Here is a 24,908-nt window from a genome sequence, read left to right on the forward strand (position 1 = left end):
TGACAACACTGCCCTCAGATGGTAAACTATGGTTGAATTTAGCATGCCTGCTGTGTCCGTTGCTCGTCTCTATGAATTGTTTGCCGATGTATATCGATGTGGAATTCTTCATAGATATACCATATTTTTATTGTTTTATTTCTGTTTTTATGCTCGTCTATGTTATGAATTGTTTCCAGATGTATATGGATGTGATATTTTACACATACAATATTTTTAAGGCCAGATCACAGACGTGTTAACTCCGTACTTTGCACAGGTAATTGGTAAATCTGTTGCAACTCCACAGGCTCACCTGTATCACCGTAATTAACGTGGTGTTAATTCGTTAAGCTGGTAATTAGACTGGTTTAATCGACGGTGAAATCTACTCAAAACTGACGCGTCGTAGTTCGGCTATATACGGAACAAGATAAAGTCGAAGACGCATTCTTATATTGAAAAAGTTCACACCAAACTCACCTGTTAGGCATATTGATAAAAACACCGCTCTTTCCAGGTAAAATAACCGTAATAAGCTAGTTCGCTGAATCTACGGTGCCATAATGAAGAAAAACATGCAACGTATTTGAATGGGAATTTTAAATATTCTTCCGTTTCTTTATGCGGGTTGCGTTTTCATTGTTCAAAATCGCTGAAAAGAAAATTATGAAAGTCTTAATTTGATTCAACCGAGAATCAGTTGTATTCACTGTCGCGACTCAGTTTTCAGTTATTAAAATACTTTATTGTGAAATGGAAACCATGGTATGAAGTTTGCTTTAAATATGTGTCTTTCTTTATTGGGTCCTTCAATTGTTCTTTCAGAATTTAGAACCCCAAAACTGGCGCTAAAAATCTGCGCGGTAACTGCCAGATAACTCATAACATCCAATGGCTGACTATTTTGGCGCGTCATATTTTGTCGCGTCGCCATGGTACGGCAAAATGGATAAACTTTTGAACAACATAAGCTAAGTCTGCATTCTGCTAACAAGCTATCTTGCCGTTGCTCACGCGACACAACGATTGAATAATTTATTGACCTATTGATTACAATCGATTCAGGAACTCGTAATCATATTATCACTTTAAATTATTGCATTGTTGTCTAATCAGATACTGCGACATGACGATGGGTTTGGAACCAAAACACAGATGCAACACTCACACAGATTGGCCCATTGTTCTCCAGGCGAGTGCGTTGATTAGTTAACAAAGCCTGATCTGAGCAGTGTAAATTAACTTGTCTGTTTTAAAGACTATGATAAACAGATGATATAGTCTGTTGGGAATGTTTGTACAGTTGACGCTTAAATAGAGAGACCGCATTGCAGCAGTGCTACTAAGCTATAATCGCTCCCATATGTCGGACGTGCTGTTATTCTATAAGATTGATACTGTTAAAGTGCCCAGCATGCAAAGGCGACAGGCTGGTGGATGATGTTATCTTTTTACAATGTAGCGATATAGTATTTTTTTTGTTACAATGATGTACCCAATATATAGAAAGGAAAGGTACCTAGATTGACTCAGCCTTTACCTCAGCTTGACATTATTTTTGGATATCCTTCGATTAGTGAGAAAAAGTTCTTTCTGCAGTGGCGTTGTACATTATATTTTTAGGATTCGTTTTAAAACGTCCGAAATATAACGTTTTAAAACGTCCTAAATATAACGATTTAAAACGTCCATTTTTCTTTATATTGGGGATTAAAAACAGGCAACCAAGTAAATCCAAAGTAAATGCCGCTCTTTTGTGGTGTACATAATTTTTGTTTTTTTTTAACATGGTGATAAGCTAAAATGACTAATCGCAAGATTTTTTTTTTGATTTTTTTTTAAGGTATATCTCTTCTTGATTCCATCAGAAAAGATCACCTGTACAGGTGTTTGGGATTTGTAACACAAGGCAAAATTTTCGAGTTTGATCACAAAATTGAGGTCAAAATTTAGAAAATATTGAATGACTACAATGTAGTTGACCTTGGGTTGTCATGGTACAAATAATAATGCAATGACACGCAGCATAAAAAAATACTATTTTAAATTATAAACATTTTATTCAGACTTAGGCAAATATTCACAACAATGTGCTCATGGCGGAACAGTATACATTTTAAATAGCAGCGATTAATCTAGCATATAGAAGTGAGGATTGACTGTTGTACAACAACTTAAATTTATTTATTTATTTATTTGAATGGTGTTTTACCCCGTACTCAAGAATATTTCACTTATACGACGGCGGCCAGCGTTATTGTGGGAGGAAACCGGGCAGAGCCCGGGGGAAACCCACGACCATCTGCAGGTTGTTGCCAGACCGTCCCACTTACGGCCGGAGAGGAAGCCAGCATGACAACAACTTAAATGACATCTACATATTAATTAAAGCTATTATAAGTTAAGAAAAGGGTGCAAAAAGAAATTGTGCACCTTTCACTTCATCCCGTTTTTAGTACCATTGAAAGATAAATATACTTTGCAAGGTTATTTCGAACCTGTTTGGAAAGAAAAGTTGATCAACACTTTTGAACATATAGCAGGTCTATCATGGATAATGTCAGTCCTTGCAATTACCTATCTGAGACAAACGCTATACCGTTTGCGAGAATTAAATTATACATGCTGAAACTTTTGGAAAATTTTTTAATTAAATGTTTAAGCCATGTCACTTTATGCATAATAAAACTTTCTTGCACCGGGCATTGTTTGTAAGAAATCTTAGAAAATAAATTCTAATAAATCCCCCCCCCCCCCTCCCCATTCCCTTCCTGGCTCTACCCCGTTTCCTCCGGCATCCCGCCATCGTATAAGTGAAATACTCGTAATTGAGTGAGGCTTAAAACAACGATGAAATAAATAAATAGAAAAACAGTTCTCTCTCTCTCTCTCTCTCTCTTTTAACTCAAACACATTTACTACACTGACTCGCGTGATCACGCTGTGTCGGTGAGATCAAAGGTCGACAGGCTTGATGTACTTTAAGCTACTTATCTCCTCTTAGGTAATATATATGTTATACACCCCTTAGTCGAAATGTCTAAGACACTTCATCTCATAGTCCTTGACTTATGACACCTTGGATTTTATTTTTGCCACACAATGAACATATTAAAAAAAAGTTAATACAGTTTTAATTTATTTCGTATCACACGTTTCTGTTCTTTAATACGAAACCAAGTTGAACAGACGTATTCGACATTTATACCATTGTACTGTATTTTTTATTGGCGGTAGTTATTAATGAGGCAGGCACGTACACACAAATATATTTATTTTCTTTATTTGATTGGTGTTTTACGCCGTACTCAAGAATATTCCCCCCCCCCTCCCCCTCCCCCCCCCCCTCCCCCCACACACACACAAATGTAACATTGCTCGCCTATAACATGGGTCCATATATGGCGGACTATATATTTACTATATGCAAATTGTGCTTGTCTGTTATATATCATTGTAAGCGGTCCCTGGCCGAGTGGTTAGCGTGCTAGTGCAGAACGACCCAGGAGCCTTTCACGTACGCGATCTCTGTGCGTTTAAGTCCAGCTCCTACTGGCTTCCTGTGGCCTCCGTGGCCCAGTTGGATAGCACGCCAGCGCGGCGCAATGATCCAGGAGTTTCTCACCAATGCGGTCACTGTGAGTTCAAGTCCAGCTCATTCTGGCTTCCTATTTGGTCGTAAATGGCAAATGGTGGTGGGATTTCCTTCCACCATAATGCTGGCCGCCGTAGTATAAGTGAAATAATTAATAATAATGTTTTTGGCAAAATTCTGCTCGTAAAGCGAAACAAATATTTTGGTCTATAACATGTCCCTCTAAGCCGTCGTCGTGGCTATTTGTCAGTTTTCATATTTCCGTCTCTTTTCTAGGTGTAAGTTCTTTGCTATATATTGTCATTTATGTCACATGTATATGGAAAGCATGCACAAACTTTTGTCACAGTGGTTTAAAATCAAATGTGGCCGTTAATATCCCAGACGACATCACAAAATGAGGTTCGTTATAGACAATACAGCTAATCTGCTCCGGCGTTGTTTACACGCTCGGAAACCACATGGCTTGTCTCTCGACTGATTTGATTGGACAACAATAGTCTCGATTAAAGGCCTGTTGAAAGTATGACAAGTATCTGTTTATGATTCCGTGTTAATGCACTAATCTCATTTGCAGCCAAATGTCGGGAAAATGTTATAGCTTTGCTCCATGGTCAGTCTCGTGGGAGATCTACCTGTGTAAGTGATTATGTTTACGTGTAATTAACCTGTTTGTCAGGTGCTACCGTCCACCTGAGAGTCCCATATGTACACCTGAAAGACGCTTTAATCTCTGGTCCTACGTCACGGATCATAGACTCATTCACTTATGGCCGAATTACATAAAGATAAAGGTGTTCATCTAATCTGTACGTGGGGAGGTTTGCCATCAGCAACCTGTTTATGGTTGTGGGTTTCGCTCCGGGCCATGTCGTAAGTGAAATATTCTTGAGTACCTACGGCATAAAACACCAAACATAAATAAATAAATAAGTATACTTTATATGGAGTTTCACACACTAATTAAACCGAGGTATAAGTGAAACAGTTCTTGAATACTGTAACCATTTGGTCAAACGATAACCGAATGAAAAAAAATAAATAAATGACGAGGAACTTCGTATATATATAGGCGGGGGAGCTTAAGTTTTGGAAATTCACGCAAAAAATGTAATCCCTAGTTTTGTTTGACGACAGTTTTACAAACCCAAACTAGACCATATATATAGACATTTGATTTACTTCTTAACTTAAACTATTTAAGGATTATAGTATAGAAAGTTAAGAAGCAAAGATGTTAAAGGCTTGTTTAGAACACATTACCCGTATATTACAGATATAATGTATGAAGATTATCGGATTACCACACCCCTAATCCTCTTGCTGCTGTGCATGTAAACTTGACCTCGTCTTTTAAGCGGATTAATTCGCCTCAGATTTTTCTTTGATCAGCCGCATATATCTCTTCTCTGATTTCTGCCAAAATGGGCAGTTCGTCACCTTGATTTCAGCTTTTAAGTGTAACAACTTAATCGACAAATGACCATGGCCCTTATAGCTTCCCAAAATACAGAATTATTGGTTACCAAACAGATTTTAATAGCGGCTAAGAAAAGACGCCTATACTACAGTGTTATTAGATGAAGGTAATTCAATTAAGGTAATGCTATGTATGCGTCGACACAGACATTCGTATACCAGCCCTCAACCAAAATGGACGTTCCGGGTCAATAATCGCAAGGCTAATTCCAAAAACGATTTCAGACACTAAGTACCAAAGAACTAAGAAGTATATAAAGTACGAAATTAGGACGGAATATGTAAAGAGAAAGCAGTCAACAGTTTCCATTGATTGGCGAATGAGTGAAATCAGTATTCAAATCGTGTTGAATGCTGTACTATATAAGTTGACGGTAATCAATGTATATGCAACTGTTCACATATCCAACGAGGCGATTTAATTCAACATGATGAATACCCATACTATAGGCCTGTGTTAAGGACCAGTCGATATTTGATGTTATATGATAAGGAATAACGCCTTTGAGGCCATTTGCGCGGTGAAGACAGCGTCTTATAGTACAGCACTCCTTGAAAACCTTGTGTCTTCCACCAGTGTGGTGTGCATATCTGTAGGTAACACGTTGGCAAGTTCGTCAATAACTTTATTGCCAGAGGTCCGCTATCCAACACCAATAAGAATGATCACCATCGCACAAGGGACACACTCTTCAATACTGCGTTAAACAACAATGATGTAAATAAATGAAATGTCATCACTATGGTGGGGTTTTTTTTTTGGGATATACCCGCAGACTATCCAATGAATGTGATATCTTTTTGAATCTTTAATGACGATTTAAGGTTCATGTGTAGCAACCTGATTACTATCTTCAGCCAGACGAACCCTATGACACCAGCTGAGCCTCGGTTCAGTTCTTCGAGGCCTTTTTCATTTTTAATCTTGCTTTTTAAAACCTCATCAACATGAATGGATTTTGGCACTGAAAGTTAAAACTTTCACACAAAAGTTCAAAATTCAGTATTTTAAATTTGACTTGGGAGAAAAGTGGTTTTGTGGAATTGGCGGGGCCCCTGCAATTCTTTCCGCACGGAGGATTCATATGTGACAATGAATGTGGGTGTCATGGGACAGGGGTAGACTCTGCATGTCCGGTCATTTCAGACGCTAACTTGACCATCATCATATAATTCTTATCAAGTGTGGTATGGCGACATATTCATAGTTCTAGATGAAGATACCAGGGCCTGGTCGAGATCAGGCAGTTGTAAACATGTAGTTCTGATAATCCTGAATTGGGCTGGAGCTGCCACGAGAGCGGTTACAATGCGACAGGCTTTTTAAGGTGTTGTTCTAGCCGAAGAAACATATTTCTCAAGTGATTTCCAACAAAAAAGTAAATGCCAACTTAAGCAAATTTGCTGAACTTCCTGTAGTTGCCTGAAACCAGACGCAAATCGGAGACTCCATCAGACTCAGTACACTTGTACCGAGCCAACTAGTAATGTACCGGGCCGACTAGTGATGTATTTGGCCTTTCCCCCGTAAGCTGAGATAGTACCAAGTGTACCTACTGGTATTTACTTATTTATTTGATTTGATTTGGTGTTCTACGCCATACTCAAGAATATTTCATTTATACGACGGCGGCCAGAATTGTGATGTGAGGAAACCAGGCAGAGCTCGTTGGAAACTCACGACCATCCACAGGTTGGTGGCAGACCTTCCCACGTATTGCCGGAGAGGAGCTTGACTTGAACTCACAGCGACCGCATTGGTGAGGAGTGTGTGTGTCTATTAGTGTAAGTTCAAGAAATGGCTCAGGATTGAATCAGGGTGTACTGTTTACCAGGCCAGGGCGCTCTACAATGACTTGACCAACGCATTGAGCTCACAATGCATAACAACAGACGCCAAAATGTGGATTTTAATAACTACAAAATGTAAAAAAAAAAATAATAAATAAATAAATTCAAAAAGAAAGCAACATGCACAATAAATTTTCCACTCGTAATTAAGTGACATAAAACTCTTCTAGATTCAGATAGCTCTTGAGTTTCTCCGGAAGTGGAAGATGGGTAATTTTTGCACGGATGCCCCGTCCTAAAGACTTCCGGATAACGTATCTGCATTCTTTTGTCAAAGATGGCGGTTCTAGTCTGCAGCAGTCTAACCACTGAAGAATTTCCGAGAAACCTTTTTGGACAGCAACAGAGCGGTAAATTTCCTGGTTCAGCCACGGTTCGTTGTTCAGCCTTGTACCAGCATGCACCAAAAACTCTACAAGTCTGATGTTATAACCGAAAAAGAGAGCTAAGTAAAGTGGCGAGAACGATTCATTGTTTAGGATATTGACTTCAGCACCTTTATCCACCAGAGCTTCAATGATCTCAAACCGGCTAGTAAAATCTCCGCGTGCGAGATCTTCCTCAAAATCTGGAAAGGGAATCCGTTTTCGTCTCCGTACCGGATCCGGAGAGGCCGATAGCAGGATTTTTGTAATCACGGGCCGAAGTCGTGCGCACGCAGCGTGAAGAGGCGTGTTTCCGGTGTTGCTGACAGTGTTTACATCAATTCCACGCGATAGAAGCAAATGCACCATATCCGGTTTGTCACAAATGACTGGATGAAACAACGCCGTCCAATTAAAACGGTCCGCTCTGTTTACGTCCGCCCCCGCGGACAAAAGGGCGTCAACCACATCTCCATGGTTACCTTCCACGGCACGATGTAATGGCGTCCGACGGAAGTCATCCTCGGCGTCTTTGTCTGCGCCATTTTGTAGGAGCCAGGATACAGTGTCCAAGTGACCTCGCCATGCAGCGAAATGTAAGGGCGACATGGCTGTGGCCTCACGGGCCCCTACGTCCGCGCCGTGATCGTGAAGTTCCTGCAGGGCCTTTACCATTCCGTTCAGAGCGGCAATGTGAACAGGGTTTCGATATGGAAACGTCCTCTCCGCCATGCTGACATCTGCGCCCCCTTGCGTGAGAACGATGGCGATGTCTTCATGACCGTCCTCGAGCGCGTGCACGAGCGGAGTGCGCGTGAAGAGGATGACGGCATTCGTGTTTACGCCTTCCTCAATTAGTGCCCGGATGAGACCTTTATCCTCGTTCTCTATGGCGCCAACTAACTGGAATTGCATCTCTTTCTGTCGACACACACCTGTGGGAGGAAGACAACATATGTGACGAAGGTCAAGAAATGTCCAAAATATACCCCTCACCCTTCTGAACCACCACGCAAACCCCAGTAGATCTCTTAACTTGATCAAAGGATCTTAAGACAAAGAAAAGCTTTGCACTAGGTTACTTGAAGGCCTAATTGGGGGTACATTTCATGTAGTCTGAAACCCCCCTCTCAACTTAAATTGTGTCCAAGACTGACACGTGAACACGAGGTCTATATTTGATGTGCAAATCTCGCTCAAAGACGTAATTTCGCCTTACAAGAATTCCACGCCTCTGATTCAAACCACCCATGCAAAACACCACAAGACGAAATCTTGTTTGGTTAGACAAGATATAAGTGTGTTTTGACATGCGACAAGGCACTCAACGTTTTGATATGTTTCAATTAACTTATGTACATCAACTGAATCTTCGTAAAACCGCCGTTATGATAATTAAACATTCTTAAGTGCGGAGTTTAGTACCAATCAAATAAATTAAATGTAGAAATAAAAGATATGTTATCTTTTGACAAAATGTATACGTATTTGCTTAAAATTAGTCACACACTTGCATAGTCGGCCATGTTTGCCTGCACTATTTTTTCCTGAGCCTCATAGCGCCTGCGCACAGCCTCTTGTTCTTCCCGTGTGGGTTGTGGCGGTAAAGGGGGCGCTCGAGGTGGGGATTTCCGGAGAGCTGATCCTTCAGCCATGTTGACCCTCGTGGCTTTCGTTAAACCCCACAAGGTGCTACTATCTGTGTCAAAGAACAAAATATTTAAATACAGAATGTTTTATATAAATCACTCAACCCCCTCCCCACCCCAAACTAGAAATCAACAATAAGTCACGCAAACTGCTTCAGCAATGAACCGTAGAGTTTTGTATATATTTTAGAGATATTTTACTCATTTGGGGCCAACGTAATAAATTTTTAATTTTGACGCTAGTCATGACAGGCGCAAAAACAATATAAACAGCAGACCAAATACATAACGTGTGAATAAACAACGTTGGATTATAACTTCGATTGATTTATTCCTTCACTTGACTGCTTCTTAATTTTTCACTTATAGTATTCATGTCGGTTGCCTATCCCACAAAGCCATTTCCAGCATTTGGAGAGGTCGGATAGATTATTTTGATTGACAGCGGCGATCGGTTATATGTAGTTTAACCTGTAGATACGAACACAATTATAAACCATTTAACCCTCTGAATGTATGTTCAAAGTATATATAAGTACGATGTAAACCATCCTAATATATAAATATCGATTTGTTTATTCTACGTCAACAGGCCTACGGTTGACTGGTTGTCATTCCACACTTGTATACTTGTATATAGTCTTAACCTTGATATACAGTCGGTCTGTGACTGAGACAGCTAATTTAGATAAGGTTGATTATAGATCTAGAAAGTTCCTCTAAAGTAACTGAAACTCCCACCCCCCCCCCCCCCCTCCCAAACAAATCATCCTACCAGGCATTGTGGTATATACGGTTAATTACACACCTTCCTCAGTCCAAAAATATTTGGCCACATCTCCACGTTGCTGCTGGTTTACCATATTTATAAGTTTACCTCCCTTTGTACATGTTATTCGATCCAAGCTATTTTAAGTAACTTGCAGAGTGATATTAAACTTCCCAGTGCCGGTAGCCAAACTCGACCGTTTGCATTTGGAGTTGCTGTCTTTGTGAAGCGGTCTGACGACTACACGGAAGACTTTAGTACTTGCACAAACTAACCTTTATGCTCAATAACTCGACATAGCACTCGTGAAACAGAAAACGGCAGACGTACCTTTCTAGCTTTACGGAGACACGCACATCTTCTTAATCGGCCATGGCTGTTATTGTGAGACAGGGGAGACAACTTTTGACAATCTGAAATGGGGAGTGCTCAGATTTGCTTTTACATGGCGGTTCATGTACAGTAGAAACCTGGACAGGGAATTTGTACTTTCGATCTCGTTCCACTGCGGCTTTAAATCAAGACATTTTTTATGTAGTCGTCGAGGTGTGGTGTGTGGCTTACCACTGTTCGCTGCAGTAATAAATTAAAAAAAAAGAGAATACGACATTTTAATTAACACAAATTTATTTATGTATTTATTTGATTAGTGTTTTACGCCGTACTCGGTAATATTTGACTTACGACGACGGCCAGGAAACCGGCAGAGCCAAGCGGAAACCCACGACATTGCATCCGCGAGATGGCGACATACGCCTACTTTCCCACGTACGACCGGAGAGGAAGCTAGCATAACCTGGACTTGAACTCACGGTCATGGCAATGGGTGAGTGGCAGCTGAGTCAAACACCAATCAAAACATAGCTCCACGAATGACTTATGGGTTTCCCTCAGGATCTGCCCGGTTTCCTCCCACCGTAATGCTGGCCGCCGTCGTATAAGTGAAATATTCTTGAGTACGGTGTAAAACAGCAAGCAAATAAATAAGTAAATAAATAAAATAAAGGAACTAATGAATAACCATTGAATAGAGAGTTAAACAACAATCAATCAATCAACCAATCAATGGATCAGGGCTGGTCATTCAGTACACTATTCTCACCAATTAAATGTTGATACAAATCAATATTGATGTCGTTAATTAAAGTTTACGTCCAACATGCACCGAGCGATCTGTTCCACTACGGCATTACACACTGCATAGTACATAGTATTTATGTGGTAAGGTAAAATAAGCGAGCAGGTAAACTAAAACAAACAATGGCCTGCAGCAACCTGCGGATGGTCATGTGTTTCCTCCGAAGTGTCCCCGGTTTCCTCGCATCATAATGCTGGCCGCCGTAATATGAGTGAAAGTAATGCGTAAAACATAAATCAAATAAATCAATGCCATACAACAAACAATCAATTACCATTTCATCTGTTTATTATATTATGGCACAGCAGTTTAACACGCCATCTGTGACCACACCACACTTCTACAGGCTATGAGCCCATGCAAATACACGTATTAATGTTCCAGGGTATAGCTCCCAGTTTCCTCGCACCGTAAAGCTGGCCGCTGCCATATTAGTGAAATATTTTTAAGAACAGCGTAAAACATCAATTGAATTAATAAATAAAGAAATAACGGTAGAGCAGTTTAATACGCTATGTGTGACCATACCACACTTCTACAGGGTATGGGCTAATGTACACACATAGAATAATGTTCCTGGAATAGCTTTATGCTGTCCCGAAGAATTTTTCTCTTTGTTATGGGTGTTGTTAAATGGTTGAAGGAAACCGCAGTGCTTAGAAGAAGATAAAAAAAACAGGACCAACACCGCCATTCACTTGCACACAAAAACACTTGCGAAAATGAGATAATTTATGAATATCATGCGCGGTTTACCTAACTTGTGTTCGTACAACAAAAACACATCTTGTGTTCAAGTCTTTCACGCAAGACGTTGTGTTAATTCAACACAAAATAGTGTTGTTCAAACATGACACAAGACTTTTTTGTGTTCGAAAGGTTGTTTTCGTACAACACAAGAGTTTTTTGTACGTGGTATCTGGCAAAACTCCAGATTTAAAGCTGAAGCCGAACCTATTTGTCGTGAGTTGGATTCGCACCTGTGACCTCACTGGCTAGGGACAGAGCGACTGCCAAATGAAGGGAAGAGTTCTACAACGAATTCTTTTCCTGAAATAAAAGACGTAAACCTATAATATATCTAAACGTCAGAACATGACAGGATTAGGCCTGCATACATATGACATGGTACAGATATCACATAAACTGAGTATAGATTTAATGCACGTCATCCGGACCTGTCCGTGACATTTTGTGAACGGAGTAAATACTTTAACAGCGTTCGTTACTTTTGTGTTTGCAGATACATTTTCGATATATGATGACGGTTCTTTTGCGTGCCCACGGCCGCTGTGTGGCATCTTTAACAAGATACAATCGATCCATTGTCCCATCGCTGCGTGCTTGTCCCTTCACCGATACTCTCTTGTGGATCCAAGACGTACTCGACCGCAATCTTTGCTCCCACCAGCTTCGGCGGGACCGTCGGCTGAGCATTGCGCCATTAGCCGCAGGTTGTCATGGTGTCGCGTGAAATCTGACAGCTGGTGTACCTGCAAGGTCACATGACGCAGCGGAAGAGTATCTAGGTTTGGCCATTCATCACGTTTTATCTCGGCTAAAGCGTTAGAATTTCTTGGAATCGATTCCGTTGCACGTATAGTTCTTTAAGCCTGCTTAATCCGATCCTACGAAGGAGGGCAGAATTGAGTAATTCTGATGTTGTAACGGATTAGGTCTCGTAGTACGTGTAACAGACTGAAATGTGATGCAGCAAAAGACGCGATGCATACCGGCGAATTAAGACGGATATCCCATGGTGTGCTTTACTAAACATGTGTGCATAGTTTTTGAAAAGTTTTGCTGAACAGCGATATAGGTGCCATTTTGGAACAAGCCTAGTGTTGTATGGTGCAAGGACAGCGAACGTAGTGCGGGGGAACGTCAAATGGCGCATGTACGGAGTTGTATTTAACTCAACGTGTTAACCATCGGTAAGGTAAGGTAATGTTTTAAATTGCGCCTGGGGTCCTTCGTGGCCATGTGTATATCGTGCTAGCGCAGAACAATGACACAGAAACCTCTCACCAACACAATCACAGTGAGTTCAAGTGGAGCTCATGCTGGCGTCCTCTCCTGTCGTATACATGGAAAGGTCTGTCAGCAACTTACCGACGGTCGTGGGCTTCCCCGGGCTCCGCTGTCGTACGAGTGAAATACTCTTGAGAACAGCGAAAAGCTCCAATCAAATCGTGTTCTCATGGTACGATTTGCCTCATCGACTGGTCGAAAGAAAACAAAAATCTTTTTTTTTTTTGTTAATTCAAAAAAGAGGAAGCCTGAATATTTCAACATTCTCTCTCTCATTCTGCTTTATGTGATTTTTATGGTTGCACTAAAATCAAATGACTGTTCATGAATGTTGACTTCTTTGGATTCTGTATAAATCGGAACGACAAATCGCAGCATAGTATCATGTGAACGGTGTTTAACCAAGTATGTATCCGGCATGGAGACACAGTATATGTACACACACCTGATGATTCCTCGCCATCATATAACTGAACAATAATCAAGGGCGACGTAAAATCTCAAGCATTCTTACATACCCAAACCCTTGGGCTGTTATCATGGCACCTTAGCAGCTATGTATGCAGGTGGCTTGTAGTTCAATGTTATGGTAGCACGTGAGCCGTTCGTAAGTCATGAATCTCATAGTTCTAATGAAAGGTAACAGTGATAGTCATGTTTTTCGTCGATTAACTGTCACCGAGATGTATAAATGAGTTGCCTCAAGAGATGGCTTTTCCCAAGTAGTGAATGGTCCTAGTCACTATATAGATGTTGATACCAATTTATTCATTTATTTGTTAGATGATTTATTTGATTGGTGTTTTACGACGCACTCAAGAATATTTCACTCATACGACGGCGACAAGCATTATGGTGGGAGGGAACTGGGCAGCGCCCGGGGAAACCCAAGACCATCCGCAGGCTGCTAGTAGACCTTCCGGAGAGGAAGCCAGCATGAGCTAGACTTGAGCTCACAGCGACCGCATTGGTGAGGTGTTCCTGCATGGGTCATTGCATGAGTTTGCACGTCGGATGTTTGAACAGTTGCAATCAAAGCGCATCTGAGATACATATTTTGTTACCAACAACTATAATATTTTAGCGTGGTACACAAATTGAGTACTGATTGCACTCTGTCGCTTAGAACATACCTTGCGTCTTTCCAAGATCAATGGAAACGGTCGACTGCTTGTCTCTGCATGATTCCGTCCGATTTTCGTGCTTTCATAGTTCTTTGGGGTGTATAACTTGCTGCCGTTTTAACATTCACCTATATGAACAGTTAGAACAAAAACCTAACAGAGTTAAATTTACTAGAGGCCATTTCCACGGTTACGTGTGACCATTTGCTGAATATCACACTGTCGTCAATGCTCTGGATTTACTCGCTAGGCTGTAAGGGTTTGTATTTTAAGAACACTGGGCTGTTCCTCTGAATCGTGAATATCTTTTTTTGAGTTTAGTGAAACTGACTGATCATTTGATACTGGTTGACGATTTATACCGGAAGTGAAGCTTGTTTATATAGATATTCAAGATATATCAACTTTCATGCTTGACATGACTAAGACATTCTTGTTCCAGATTCTATTCTTCCAATGTCTGCATTTATTATCCGATATATCAGAGAAGACACTGTAGCAATCGTACACAGCTTGAGCTTCCCAACCCCCTTTGTTTTCTGTCCTATTTTATACCCGACTGTACACACATCTTCTGATCGACCCACGTGGACACAAAGTTTGCCTACATCATTGCTCCCATCGACCTGGCCATCAAGGACTGTTTGTCTTTCCGCAAGCAAACTCCGAATAGCGTGGTTATACCGGCAGTTGGCAAGACAATTAAAAACAAGGTTACCTTAACAATTTCGTCTGGATTATGTTTTTTTTAACCGTATACTCTCCAAAAAAAAAAAAAATAAATAAAAATTAACAGAGAGTTTGAGTGTTTCCTGAGTGATAGTAGCATGTATTCTGTTAATTTGCAGCAGATTTTTCTGTTATAAATATAGCACAATACAGTACATTATGTAATTTAATATAAAGGTTGTATTAGAGTAACGGAATATTATGTTGAACATGACACAGTATAATGTTTTAATAACAGTATACTTTTTAGCATCACTCAGAAAACAGAATATTAACAGAATATTAACAGATTATATTTTGAGTTTACACGACAAATACCATGCTTATGTTTTAATTTCGGCAAAACGACTACAGGGACAGCAGAGAGAATAAATATGACGTTATTATCAATATCATCAATATATTAACGGCAAAGCCGTCATTTCGTTTCACATTTTGTAAGTTTGCTTTATATTATTATGAACTATCGACGTTTCTTCATTTCTTGGTGAGAATTGGTGTCAGCGGTCAATTAATGATTATCGTTTAACATCTGTTTCGGTTCTCTCCTTACCAACATAAACGCGTTATTTCTTGTTTGCTCCGTTACATATGAGTGTTTATTAGCAAGCAATTACAGAAATCTGTATCTGTGAAATCGAAATATTGATATTTTTGCCTTATAAATTAAGCAAGGTAATTGTAAAGAAGGATATTCTGTAAGTTATTTGCTGCTGATCGAAACGACCATTGGGCTATTTCCTTCGCTATATTTATCACCGTGGCATTGGAACTACCGAAACACGGACCTTTCGAAAGGCAAGCTGATGTGGTGTTTAATTACCTTCTGAGCCAGTGAGGCTTCAAAATATGATTGTGGCAAGTCGTAGGTGAAGGATATTTTTTCGACAAGAACCATCAAGCAAAACGTTATTATTTTTAGAAAAGAACGTACTTAAAAATATTCGCAGTGGCAATATTTACAGAGAAATGTTACTAGGCTGACTGGGAAGTTTTCATGGGGCGGACTTCACGAAATCATTTTTGACCCAAAAAGTTTAAAATTTGACTGTTAGGGTTTACATATGTAATAACGCAACCAGTATAATTTCAAGCAAAACCGTATAATAACATTTGAACGGTTGAGTATTACTTGTATCATGAGAGTTGAAATACTGAGTTCTGTAAAAACATTCCTTCGAGAAATAGGCCCCTGGACATGCCAACTGTGTGGAAAATATAAATATATTTTGTTGGTTTTATTGTTTCAGAAAGAGTGGTTTAAGTCGGAGGGATGGTATGCTTGCTATCGTATGACGGGGATCTCAACCATTTCGACCATGTGACTTTATTTCACAATCTCATCCCATTATACCAGAAACGCGCTTTGTTCGTACGTAACTGCATCGTATACCTGTGTATATCGTTAGGCAGAATGAAAATGTAGAACTAAAAAAACTAAATGTGCGCCTTTAATACGTTCCTTTAGACTGAATGGCTGCGCTGGTTCAAGTTTTGAACCTGTATGAAGAATGTCGCCGGGCAGACACCCAAGTCTCCAAATGTTAGGTGGATTTTTGTGTACAGTTACTGTGGTGGGTGTCATCGACGTGTCCTCCACGATGCCTCTTTTTCCTCGCCGTCTGTACAAAGACGGTGACTTCATCATCGGAGCAATAGTGCCAGCCACGAGAGACGCGGAGCACTGCAATGAGTTGTCGTCATCACCCGTGATGGTCGCAGAGGCTATACTGTGGACAGAGGCGCTTACATTTGCCATTGATACGATCAACGAAAACCAAGACCTTTTGGGCAATATGACAATTGGCTACGATATTCGGGATAGCTGTTTCAGCAGCCAGATGGCTGTGCAGCACACGCTAGATTTTATTGACGTCATATCGGCACACTCTTCCGAAGAATGCGTTGTTTGCTCCGAGCACGTGCCTACGTCATCCGAAAATGTGTCGTCTGCTTCTTCCTGTTTCGGAAAATTTTGTGAAGAGTTCGCTGCGCCAACGACAGAATCTCCTAAGGGACGAGCTCTGCGCAGTTCTGACTATGCCAAGAAGAATGCAGTATCAAACCTGAGCTACTCAACAAATCTTTTCCGGATAACAACAGCTTCGGAATCCGAATCTCCCAACAGTTCGATAGTTACGTGCCTTGTGAAGCCAGTGGTCGCTCTCATCGGCTGCCTGAACAGCGACCAGACATCGGCGGCAGCCGGGCTTGCCCAGGCCTCCATGCTTCCCATGGTCAGCTTCTGGTCCACGGTTGTCTCCCTTAGCGACCCGGCCCGGTATCCAACCTTCCTGAGGACGATCATGGCCGACAACACGCAGAGCCGGCTACTCACGGACCTCATGCTCAAGTACGGCTGGTCTTACATCTCAATCATCGGGACGGATAATGAATACGGAAGGCAGGGTGGGTACGTCTTCAACTAGACTATCTACATCACAGCAACCAGTGAAATTACCAACAAATTTTAATGAAGTCATATAGCACATCACTATGGTAGCATATATATACCACCTTCACTACATCAGCTTTTGTAATACAGAGCGAGGTAGCGATGGAGTGAGGTAGTCAGTTAGCCAGGTTTCCTCTCATTACCTCGCAACATTGCTGCCTCACTGCCAACTGCTACCTCAACCTTGTAATACAAAGCAAGGTAGCGAGATGAGTCATCTCACTACCTCACAACATCGCTACACCAATGCGTCTTTACCTCACTGCCTCACTACCTCTCTGCACCAACCTTTGTAATGCAGGGCAGGGTAGCGAGGCAGTGAGGTAGCCAGTCATTTCACTTTCCTCGTTACCTCACTGCCTCGCTACCTTAACCTTTGAATTAAACTTGAAATAGCCAGACAGGTAGGTCATCCATCGTCTTCCGTAAATGTCTTAAAACACAAAAGAAATAACGAGGAGTTAACGACATCCAACATAATCCGCTACCGTTATAACCACGTTTCCTGTGGTTTGTGTGACCTCAGTAACTTAATTTTATGTTGGCTTTTCCTTTAAAGAACTTAATCTGTGCATAAAGGTCGACATAAAGCTAATTGATGGATCAATTCATTCTTTTAAAACAGCCACGTCTTGTCCTTTGTGAACAACAAACTAATTAATCCGTGATGTGATATCTTATTTTCCAGGTGTCGAGTCTCTGTTCGAACATACGGAAGACAAACACATTTGTGTAGCTCTCAAGGAATTCTTCAACCCGCTGTCCAAGACGAGAGAGCGAGATATTGCGAGAATCATCCGGGCACTGTCTGAGAAAAGAGAGACGACTGTCGTCGTTTTGTTTATGGGTTGGTCACATGTTCATATGGTTCTCGAAGAAGCAGCAAGTCAAAATCTTACAGGTGAGACAACTTTATTTTTCAAACTTGGTTCTTAGTTACTGTGCACGCCCTTTGGTCTAATCATGCCCCTACGTCACTAGGGACTGATGTTGAAGTATCAGGTGACACCAACTCTGTTTTTTGTTTTACTGGCGAGCCAACACTAAAATAAAATTTAAAATCCTCTTTTTATTTTGTCCGATCTTCATGTCTTTTTTGTTTGTTTGCTCTTTTTGTGGTAATTTTCCGGTTTCTCGAGGCTTTCCGATCGCGCAAATGTGTTTAGATGGAAAAATTGTTGGGACAGTCTACATTTTTTACAAATTATGTCATTTTTTCAGTTTATTTTTATATTTGTACCCTCTCTAACGAGAAAGGATGGGGGCTCTCGCAATGTAATGCATCTAAAAGGCGAGATTTTCGGGTACTTGATTTTACGGGTCTGTCTGCTCAACCGCGCCGGTAAGAGCTACCGTAAAATCACGTTTCTTGGCCGCGTTGTCTCGCGAGATTCCCCCACCCCTCCACACACACACACACACACACGCACACACACTCCCTGTCTCGTCCAACCCTGCGTTAACTCGCGAGACTCTTGAAATACAGACTAGGCTTATTCACTCCCGGCTAATTCGCCTCAGGCTCTATGTCATGGCGTTTGTCTGGTTCCCTCCACCCTAATACGTGGACGGCATCTTTTATCAAAGAAATAGCCTTGAGTACGGCGCTAAATACCGGTGACTTATTTCTTTCATTAGTGTTTAATATAAAGGACTACAACATGGATGCCTTGCTCAAGAACTTTTCGCTTAGGGCGGTCATGTCAGGTTTACGTGTGGAGGAAACTAGAGCGCCCAGGGCTAACCTGCCCTAATTCTTCACATTTTTAAGAAATCTGGTCCAATTCTCTTGGGCCAATATACATGTAACTGTAATACACATTTTTTGTTTTCTTTTTTTGACATAGAATTAGTCCTTTTAGTGATACATATCTTTACTTTTCCGAAAAAACTGCAAGCGAAATGTAAGCTTCGTTTTCAGCACTATTAATATCTGTCCTAAAACTTAGAACAAATAGTAAGCATCATTGAATTGAGCAAGTAAATCACTATATGTGTGAACAACAGTATTTTGTCTTCGATCTTTTCTAGGTATCGTCTGGATGGGAACAGATTCTTGGGGACGTCACCCGGATATTGAGAGGTACAACCGTTCTCTGGTGGAAGGCGCCATCGCTCTTTCCCTTCCCCGGCTAGTCTTCCCGAGATTCCGCGAGTATTTGCGAGAGCTTGACGTCATCTGCTCCCCGGACCACCCATGGTTGTATCGTCTGCTTTGTTTACAAGGAATATGTGACCCGGAAGTGGTAGAGTTCCACCAAGAATGCTGCCGGGGCTACTTCCGCAAAAACAAAAGGATGCTGTGTCCACTTCCACCGGCGTTGGATGTGCTGGCTAGTTTGGAAGACGTCGCCCATTTTGTGAGCGTAGACACCATTTTCAATGCTGTTCGTACGGTGGTATACGGATTAGAAGCCTATCTGAAAAATAACTCCCATGATGGCGACATCAAGGGTTTCCGGAGAGACAGCTTTAGACACAGCGACCTCTTGGCGCACATGAAAGGTGGCGAATTCGTGGACGTCAGCGGTAAGAATGTGAAGTATACGGCCAGTGGAGTCATCGCCGACGTTTCCTACGAGGTGGTAAATCTACAATTTGACGAATGTAAGGAATCTCTGGTATGGAGGACCGTGGGTAGCGCGGCCATCTTGGACGGACAGGTTTCCCTTACAATAGGAGATGATCTAGTTCGATTTACAGGAGGTAATTATAATATATGGAGTCAAACTCGGCTTGTTTTCAGAAACATATATATCGCAACGTTTGCTTGTTTTTGTTCTTTTCTAATTGGGATTTGACGTCACTTGTAACAAGGCAGATAGATTACTAATTGATTGAATATAGTTATTGCGACCATTGAGCTATATTATATTTGTATGTCATGTTACACATACAAGTATTGCACGACACCTTGCTGCCTTCCTCTCGCAGGTGGGAAGGTCTGCAAGCAACCTGTGGATAGTCGTATGTTTCCCTCAGTCTCTGTCTGGTTTCCTCCCACCATGATGCTCTCCGCCGTCGTATAAGGGAAATATTCTTGAGTACGGCGTAAACACAGACACGAGGTGTTGCACGAGGTGACATTTACTGTGGGGAGGGATATGTATTTCCGTGGAAACTGGTCTTTAAAGTTCTTTCTGAAATGCGTCTTGTGATCATCAACTTAGAAGGTTACTGCATGATCTTCACGCTCAGAATTAGTACAATAAAGTACCTGTTTCAATGGCGACTCGGGTCTAAGCTGGTCTAACCCTGAATTACCGTTAGTCGGGAATGGTTCCCCCATGCATGAAAAAAAAATAGGCAGTGTGTTATGAAGTTATCCAAACAATGAAACAGATATCAACAAAGGGAATAAACAAACAACACGTTCCAAAAACTTGATTTGTCGTACACACTTGTTTGGTGTCCGCAGGGGAATAAATTTTTACACTTTGACTAAAGTCAAACCTGGCTTTGTTGATCCCACACCACATTTGGGCCGGTGCCGGTTTAGCCATTTAAATGAACAGTTAAAATAAAACCCTAACTGGGATAAAATGACACGAGTTCGTACTCCACCAGTTATACATGTGGCCATTTACCAATCATCACACTGTCGTCGGTGCTCTGGTTTTGCTAAACTCTAATATTTATATCGAATCTTTCAAGTTGGCACCAGGAGTCTTAGTGTGGTTTTAAGCCAGTCTTCAGCTGTGCCCGGTGCAGTCTAGGTTCTGATCCTATGTTAGCTAAAATGGATTTTGGTTTCTTTGTCTAACCGAGACCAGGCAAATAAAAAATAAATCTTTGGCCAGACGTTTGTACAAAGCTAATGTCTATGACCAGAAAAAATTGATTTGTCATTGAATTATTATTTAACCTATTGAGTCACATCGTCTTATTTGCTTATTGCCTTTAATCAGCTACACAAACTAGTGTTTTGATGACCTCATCATACTGATCATATACACGGTGCAAATTTCCCCGCACGGCAGTGAATGATTGGTGTAGGATACCCGAACACAAAGTACCACATATGTTTTAATCTTTGTGGGTCTGCAGTTTTAACCGTGCAAATCAATCACGTAACGATTGAAACTGAAGTCTCACAGACACAACTGCCTTACAGGGCGGGCTATGATACTTAGCACATGTCTTACAGCAAGCCATGATACTGAGCAGTTGCCTTACAGTAGACGACGATATTGAGCAGCTACCTTACAGTAGGCTACGACATTGAGCAGATGCCAAAATGTAAGCTACATGTACAATACTGAGCAGCCTAGAGAGGGTACACATGTCTTACAGCAAGCCATGATGCTGAGCAGTTGCCTTACAGTAGGCGACGATATTGAACAACTACCTTATAGTTGGCTAGGATATTGAGCAGCTGCCAAAATGAAAGGTACATGTACAATACTGAGGAGCTGTCCTACAGCGCGGGCTATGATACTGAGCACGTCTTACAGAAAACCATTATACTGAGCAGTTGCCTTACACTAGGCGACGATACTGAGCTGCTATCTTATAGAACGCTGCACTATTGAGGCCTCCCAGTGGGCCTCGATACTGAGCAGGAGCCTTACTGTAAGCTATTACGCTGCGCAGCGAAACTGTTTCTGGTCCATTCTGTACCGTACCCCTCATTACTTCCAAACCGCTCAGTATCGAGACCACACGGCTGTGTTGTCTACATATAACCACTTCCCCTTGTCCGCTCGCATTGATGACGCTGGTTTGGTTTAAATTAATTTTTAATTAATTTAAAAAAGAAGGAACGATTACATTGCTTATTCTTGAATGTTAGCCATATTTGGCAGTTTTATTCAACAATATGCTTACGTCAAAGCGAGGCTTTTACAAATGCTCTTTGTATTATGTAGTTGCACTACCCTGTTGTAGGCGCCGCCAGAGTGACGTCACGGTGCAGTCCACCATGTGAGCCTGGCTCCAAAGTTCTGCTGAGCCCACAAGAGTGTTGCTGGGAGTGTCAGCCGTGCGTGGAGGGCACCGTGTCGAACGCCTCGATGATGAGGGAGTGTACCGTGTGTGACGTCATCGAGCACACAGACGACAACAGAACGCGATGCATTCCGGATACGCAGCAGTGGCTCAAGATCACAGATCCCGTCGGTATCGTGATTCTCGTGGCGTCCGTGATCGGACAGATCATCACCTTAACCGTCATCTCTATTCTCGGTCGACACAAAAACAACCCGGTCTGCTCGTCGTTGGCTTTTAAGACCACGTCTCTTCTGGTCTGCTTCTCGGGATTTCTTCAGCCTCTCATCTACATGGTGCAGCCGAGCGCCATGCTCTGCACGTTCCAGAAACTCACATGGTTTTGCGTCTATATTGTGCACGGGGCAACCATGGTGGCCAGGACGTACAAGGTCAAGTTCTTGGTCGAAAAGCTGAAGCGATTTCTCGGCTACAAACTCCACAACGTGCACCACGTCATCATGTGGATGTTCGCCGTAGTAGGTTTCATATTGCTTGGCGTCTCGTTTCTAGGCAACGTACCGGAAGTATCGTACAAGAAAGATTCACCGAAAGCAACGTTTGTCATGTGCGTGGAGAGCATGGAAGTTACTGACGTCACCATCATCGTGTACCCGCTCTTGCTATTGGTCATCACGGGACTACTGGCGGAGACCAGCAAACACAGCCGAAGTCTTGATGATAAGTTTCTCAGCTATACTTCTAGCGCGATGTTGTTGATGTTAGTTATTTTTTTGCCAATCTACTACACCATAGACGACGGAATTGGCAAGGTGATCATCCTAGCCGTCAGTGTGATCATCACACAATACGCCGTTCTGTGTCTCACATACTTCACCAAAATTTATTACATGTTCCGCAGTTACCATAAAAAGGAGACAGTACGAAGTGCGCTTGCGCTGGAGCGCCACAACATGGCGTCGTTGGAAGAAGGGAGTAATAATGCTACCCCTAATGGAGTAACTACTACAAACACAGTCAGATGACAGTTTTGGAGGCGAGGAGCTCAGAGATTTATTGGTATCTTATGCAATACTCAAAGTCACCAAATTTATGAGAAAGATGAAGCTTAAGAGCACAGCTGCCACATGTATATCACGTTACCATCGGTTTTCTGAGCATTTTCACTGGACTGCACACTCCTTACAGCGCATGCGCCACTCTTCACATTCGCTTTACATCCTTGCCACCAGTAGAAAATTTTGTACCAAAAACCTGAACAACCCCAGGGTTACTAGGGTCACAACAATGAGGTAAGAAGTGATGTCAGAAAACACAAAAACTTCATACACATGCTTTCTGATGATCTTAAAGGGACATAATGCCGACGTCGAACAAGTTGTGCTACTTTATATGTCATCTGGATAAAGTTTTATTTGTCTACTGACATGTATCTAACTTTAATGGATAATCGAATGTTCAGTTTTATTCGGACTTTCGCTTCGACTATCAACTCACTCAAGTCACTATATTTAGAAACATGGCCGAAGGTTGACCAAAGTTCTTTTTAAAGAAGACTGGTTTTAAATAGAAAAGGCGGGAAAGTGTAGAACACTTGAGAGGCGGAGTGAAAAGATAAGGCATGGGTTCAAGGTTTTAAATCAGTCAAGAATGAATTTTTTCGTTTTCTTTCAATCGCATATATATAATCAGAAAGTGTCGCTCATTTATTTATTTATTTGTTCCTCTGGTTGTTGTTTAACGCCATTCTCAAGAAGTGTTCAGTTATAAGATGGCGGTCAAGGTTATGGGTGTAGGAATTCGGTACCGATCGAGGTTCGGATTAAACCCATACCTCGCCTGTCTGACGACTGAAAAAAGGCCACCATTCGAAGGCCATGTGGAACCTGGAAACGTATATAATCCTGGACTTTGTCTCAAAGATGAAAGCTATGAATAACATGTCAAGAAATGCAAATTAAGCGATGTTGAACCTGGACCTTTGTCTCAAAGGGACAATGGTTGTTAAACACTACATGGTTCATTTTTCATCAATATTTGCTCCGTATCGTACAAAACCGGCTGTTTAGCATGTTTAACCTGAAGAAAACTTCAACTACAGTATTCATACATAAGGCATACCATTTTATTTACACTTGACTGCAACGCTTGTGTCATTTTCATCAATCAATATTATACTAGATAATCACAAGGCATATGGACAAAAACAGAACACATATATTGAACACATCACATATTACAGAACACACCACAGACACCCATTGTAAAGACTCAAATATTTATTTCAATCTCGCTTATCGCTGTACTCGTTTCAAGTTTGCGATGATGTTCTGGTTTATTGGCGTAAGGCTTAAGGTCGGCATATTCGAGAGTTAGACCCAACTTACATAAACCCACCGTTGCGTCTGGTCGTTAAGCGTTCGTCTATGAGGAATAACGACTCGACCCAATGGACTACCGGCAGATTTTCCCCTCACAACAGGTGAGTTTAGTGTGACAAAGGACTTGCACGTCACAAGTCTTTTGTGCGTCTTTGACGTATTTGGTCTACCTAAAATGACGTCGCAATGTAATACGTCCCACTTCGGACGTCTGCCGGTATCCCAGTGGCGCCGTATTCCAGTCGTGACACGTATGCCGGTTCAGTCGAAGTTTATATCGACCATAAGCGACGGGGACCAACTCCATACGACCAGTAAAGTTAAGTTCCGCATACACGGGAGCTTAAGACGTTACGCGTCTCAACAGGTTGGACCGCTTCGGTGACCTCAGGTTAGAGCGTCCTCCCCGAAGC

General features: G+C 41.6%; 2 protein-coding genes across 2 annotated transcripts; one reads left to right on the forward strand and one right to left on the reverse strand.

The window, feature by feature from the left end:
* Positions 1-7,048: 7,048 nt before the first annotated feature.
* Positions 7,049-8,927, reverse strand: LOC135463381 (poly [ADP-ribose] polymerase tankyrase-2-like). The gene is made up of 2 exons (XM_064740640.1): positions 8,783-8,927; positions 7,049-8,207 (listed from the first exon to the last, which is right to left on the reverse strand). Exons 1-2 carry the CDS (start codon positions 8,925-8,927, stop codon positions 7,054-7,056), a joined length of 1,299 nt encoding a protein of 432 aa, XP_064596710.1. The 3' UTR covers positions 7,049-7,053.
* A 7,296-nt stretch (positions 8,928-16,223) lies between these two features.
* Positions 16,224-24,677, forward strand: LOC135463382 (extracellular calcium-sensing receptor-like). Its single transcript, XM_064740641.1, has 4 exons — positions 16,224-17,121; positions 17,856-18,068; positions 19,199-19,873; positions 22,055-24,677. Exons 1-4 carry the CDS (start codon positions 16,224-16,226, stop codon positions 23,137-23,139), a joined length of 2,871 nt encoding a protein of 956 aa, XP_064596711.1. The 3' UTR covers positions 23,140-24,677.
* The last annotated feature ends 231 nt before the right edge of the window (positions 24,678-24,908 follow it).

The sequence above is a fragment of the Liolophura sinensis genome, chromosome 3, assembly GCF_032854445.1.
Source record: "Liolophura sinensis isolate JHLJ2023 chromosome 3, CUHK_Ljap_v2, whole genome shotgun sequence".
Classification (NCBI taxonomy): Eukaryota; Metazoa; Mollusca; class Polyplacophora; order Chitonida; family Chitonidae; genus Liolophura; species Liolophura sinensis.

Bases quoted from the DNA above. Each gene is read 5' to 3' on its own strand.
- LOC135463381 (XM_064740640.1), bottom strand. From the start codon at position 8,927: ATGGCTGAAGGATCAGCTCTCCGGAAATCCCCACCTCGAGCGCCCCCT. The intron at 8,208-8,782 runs GTGTGTGACTAA...TTCCTCCCACAG, and splicing joins AAACATGGCCGACTATGCAA to GTGTGTGTCGACAGAAAGAG.
- LOC135463382 (XM_064740641.1), top strand. From the start codon at position 16,224: ATGTCGCCGGGCAGACACCCAAGTCTCCAAATGTTAGGTGGATTTTTG. The intron at 17,122-17,855 runs GTGGGTACGTCT...CTTATTTTCCAG, and splicing joins TAATGAATACGGAAGGCAGG to GTGTCGAGTCTCTGTTCGAA. The intron at 19,874-22,054 runs GTAATTATAATA...ACCCTGTTGTAG, and splicing joins TCTAGTTCGATTTACAGGAG to GCGCCGCCAGAGTGACGTCA.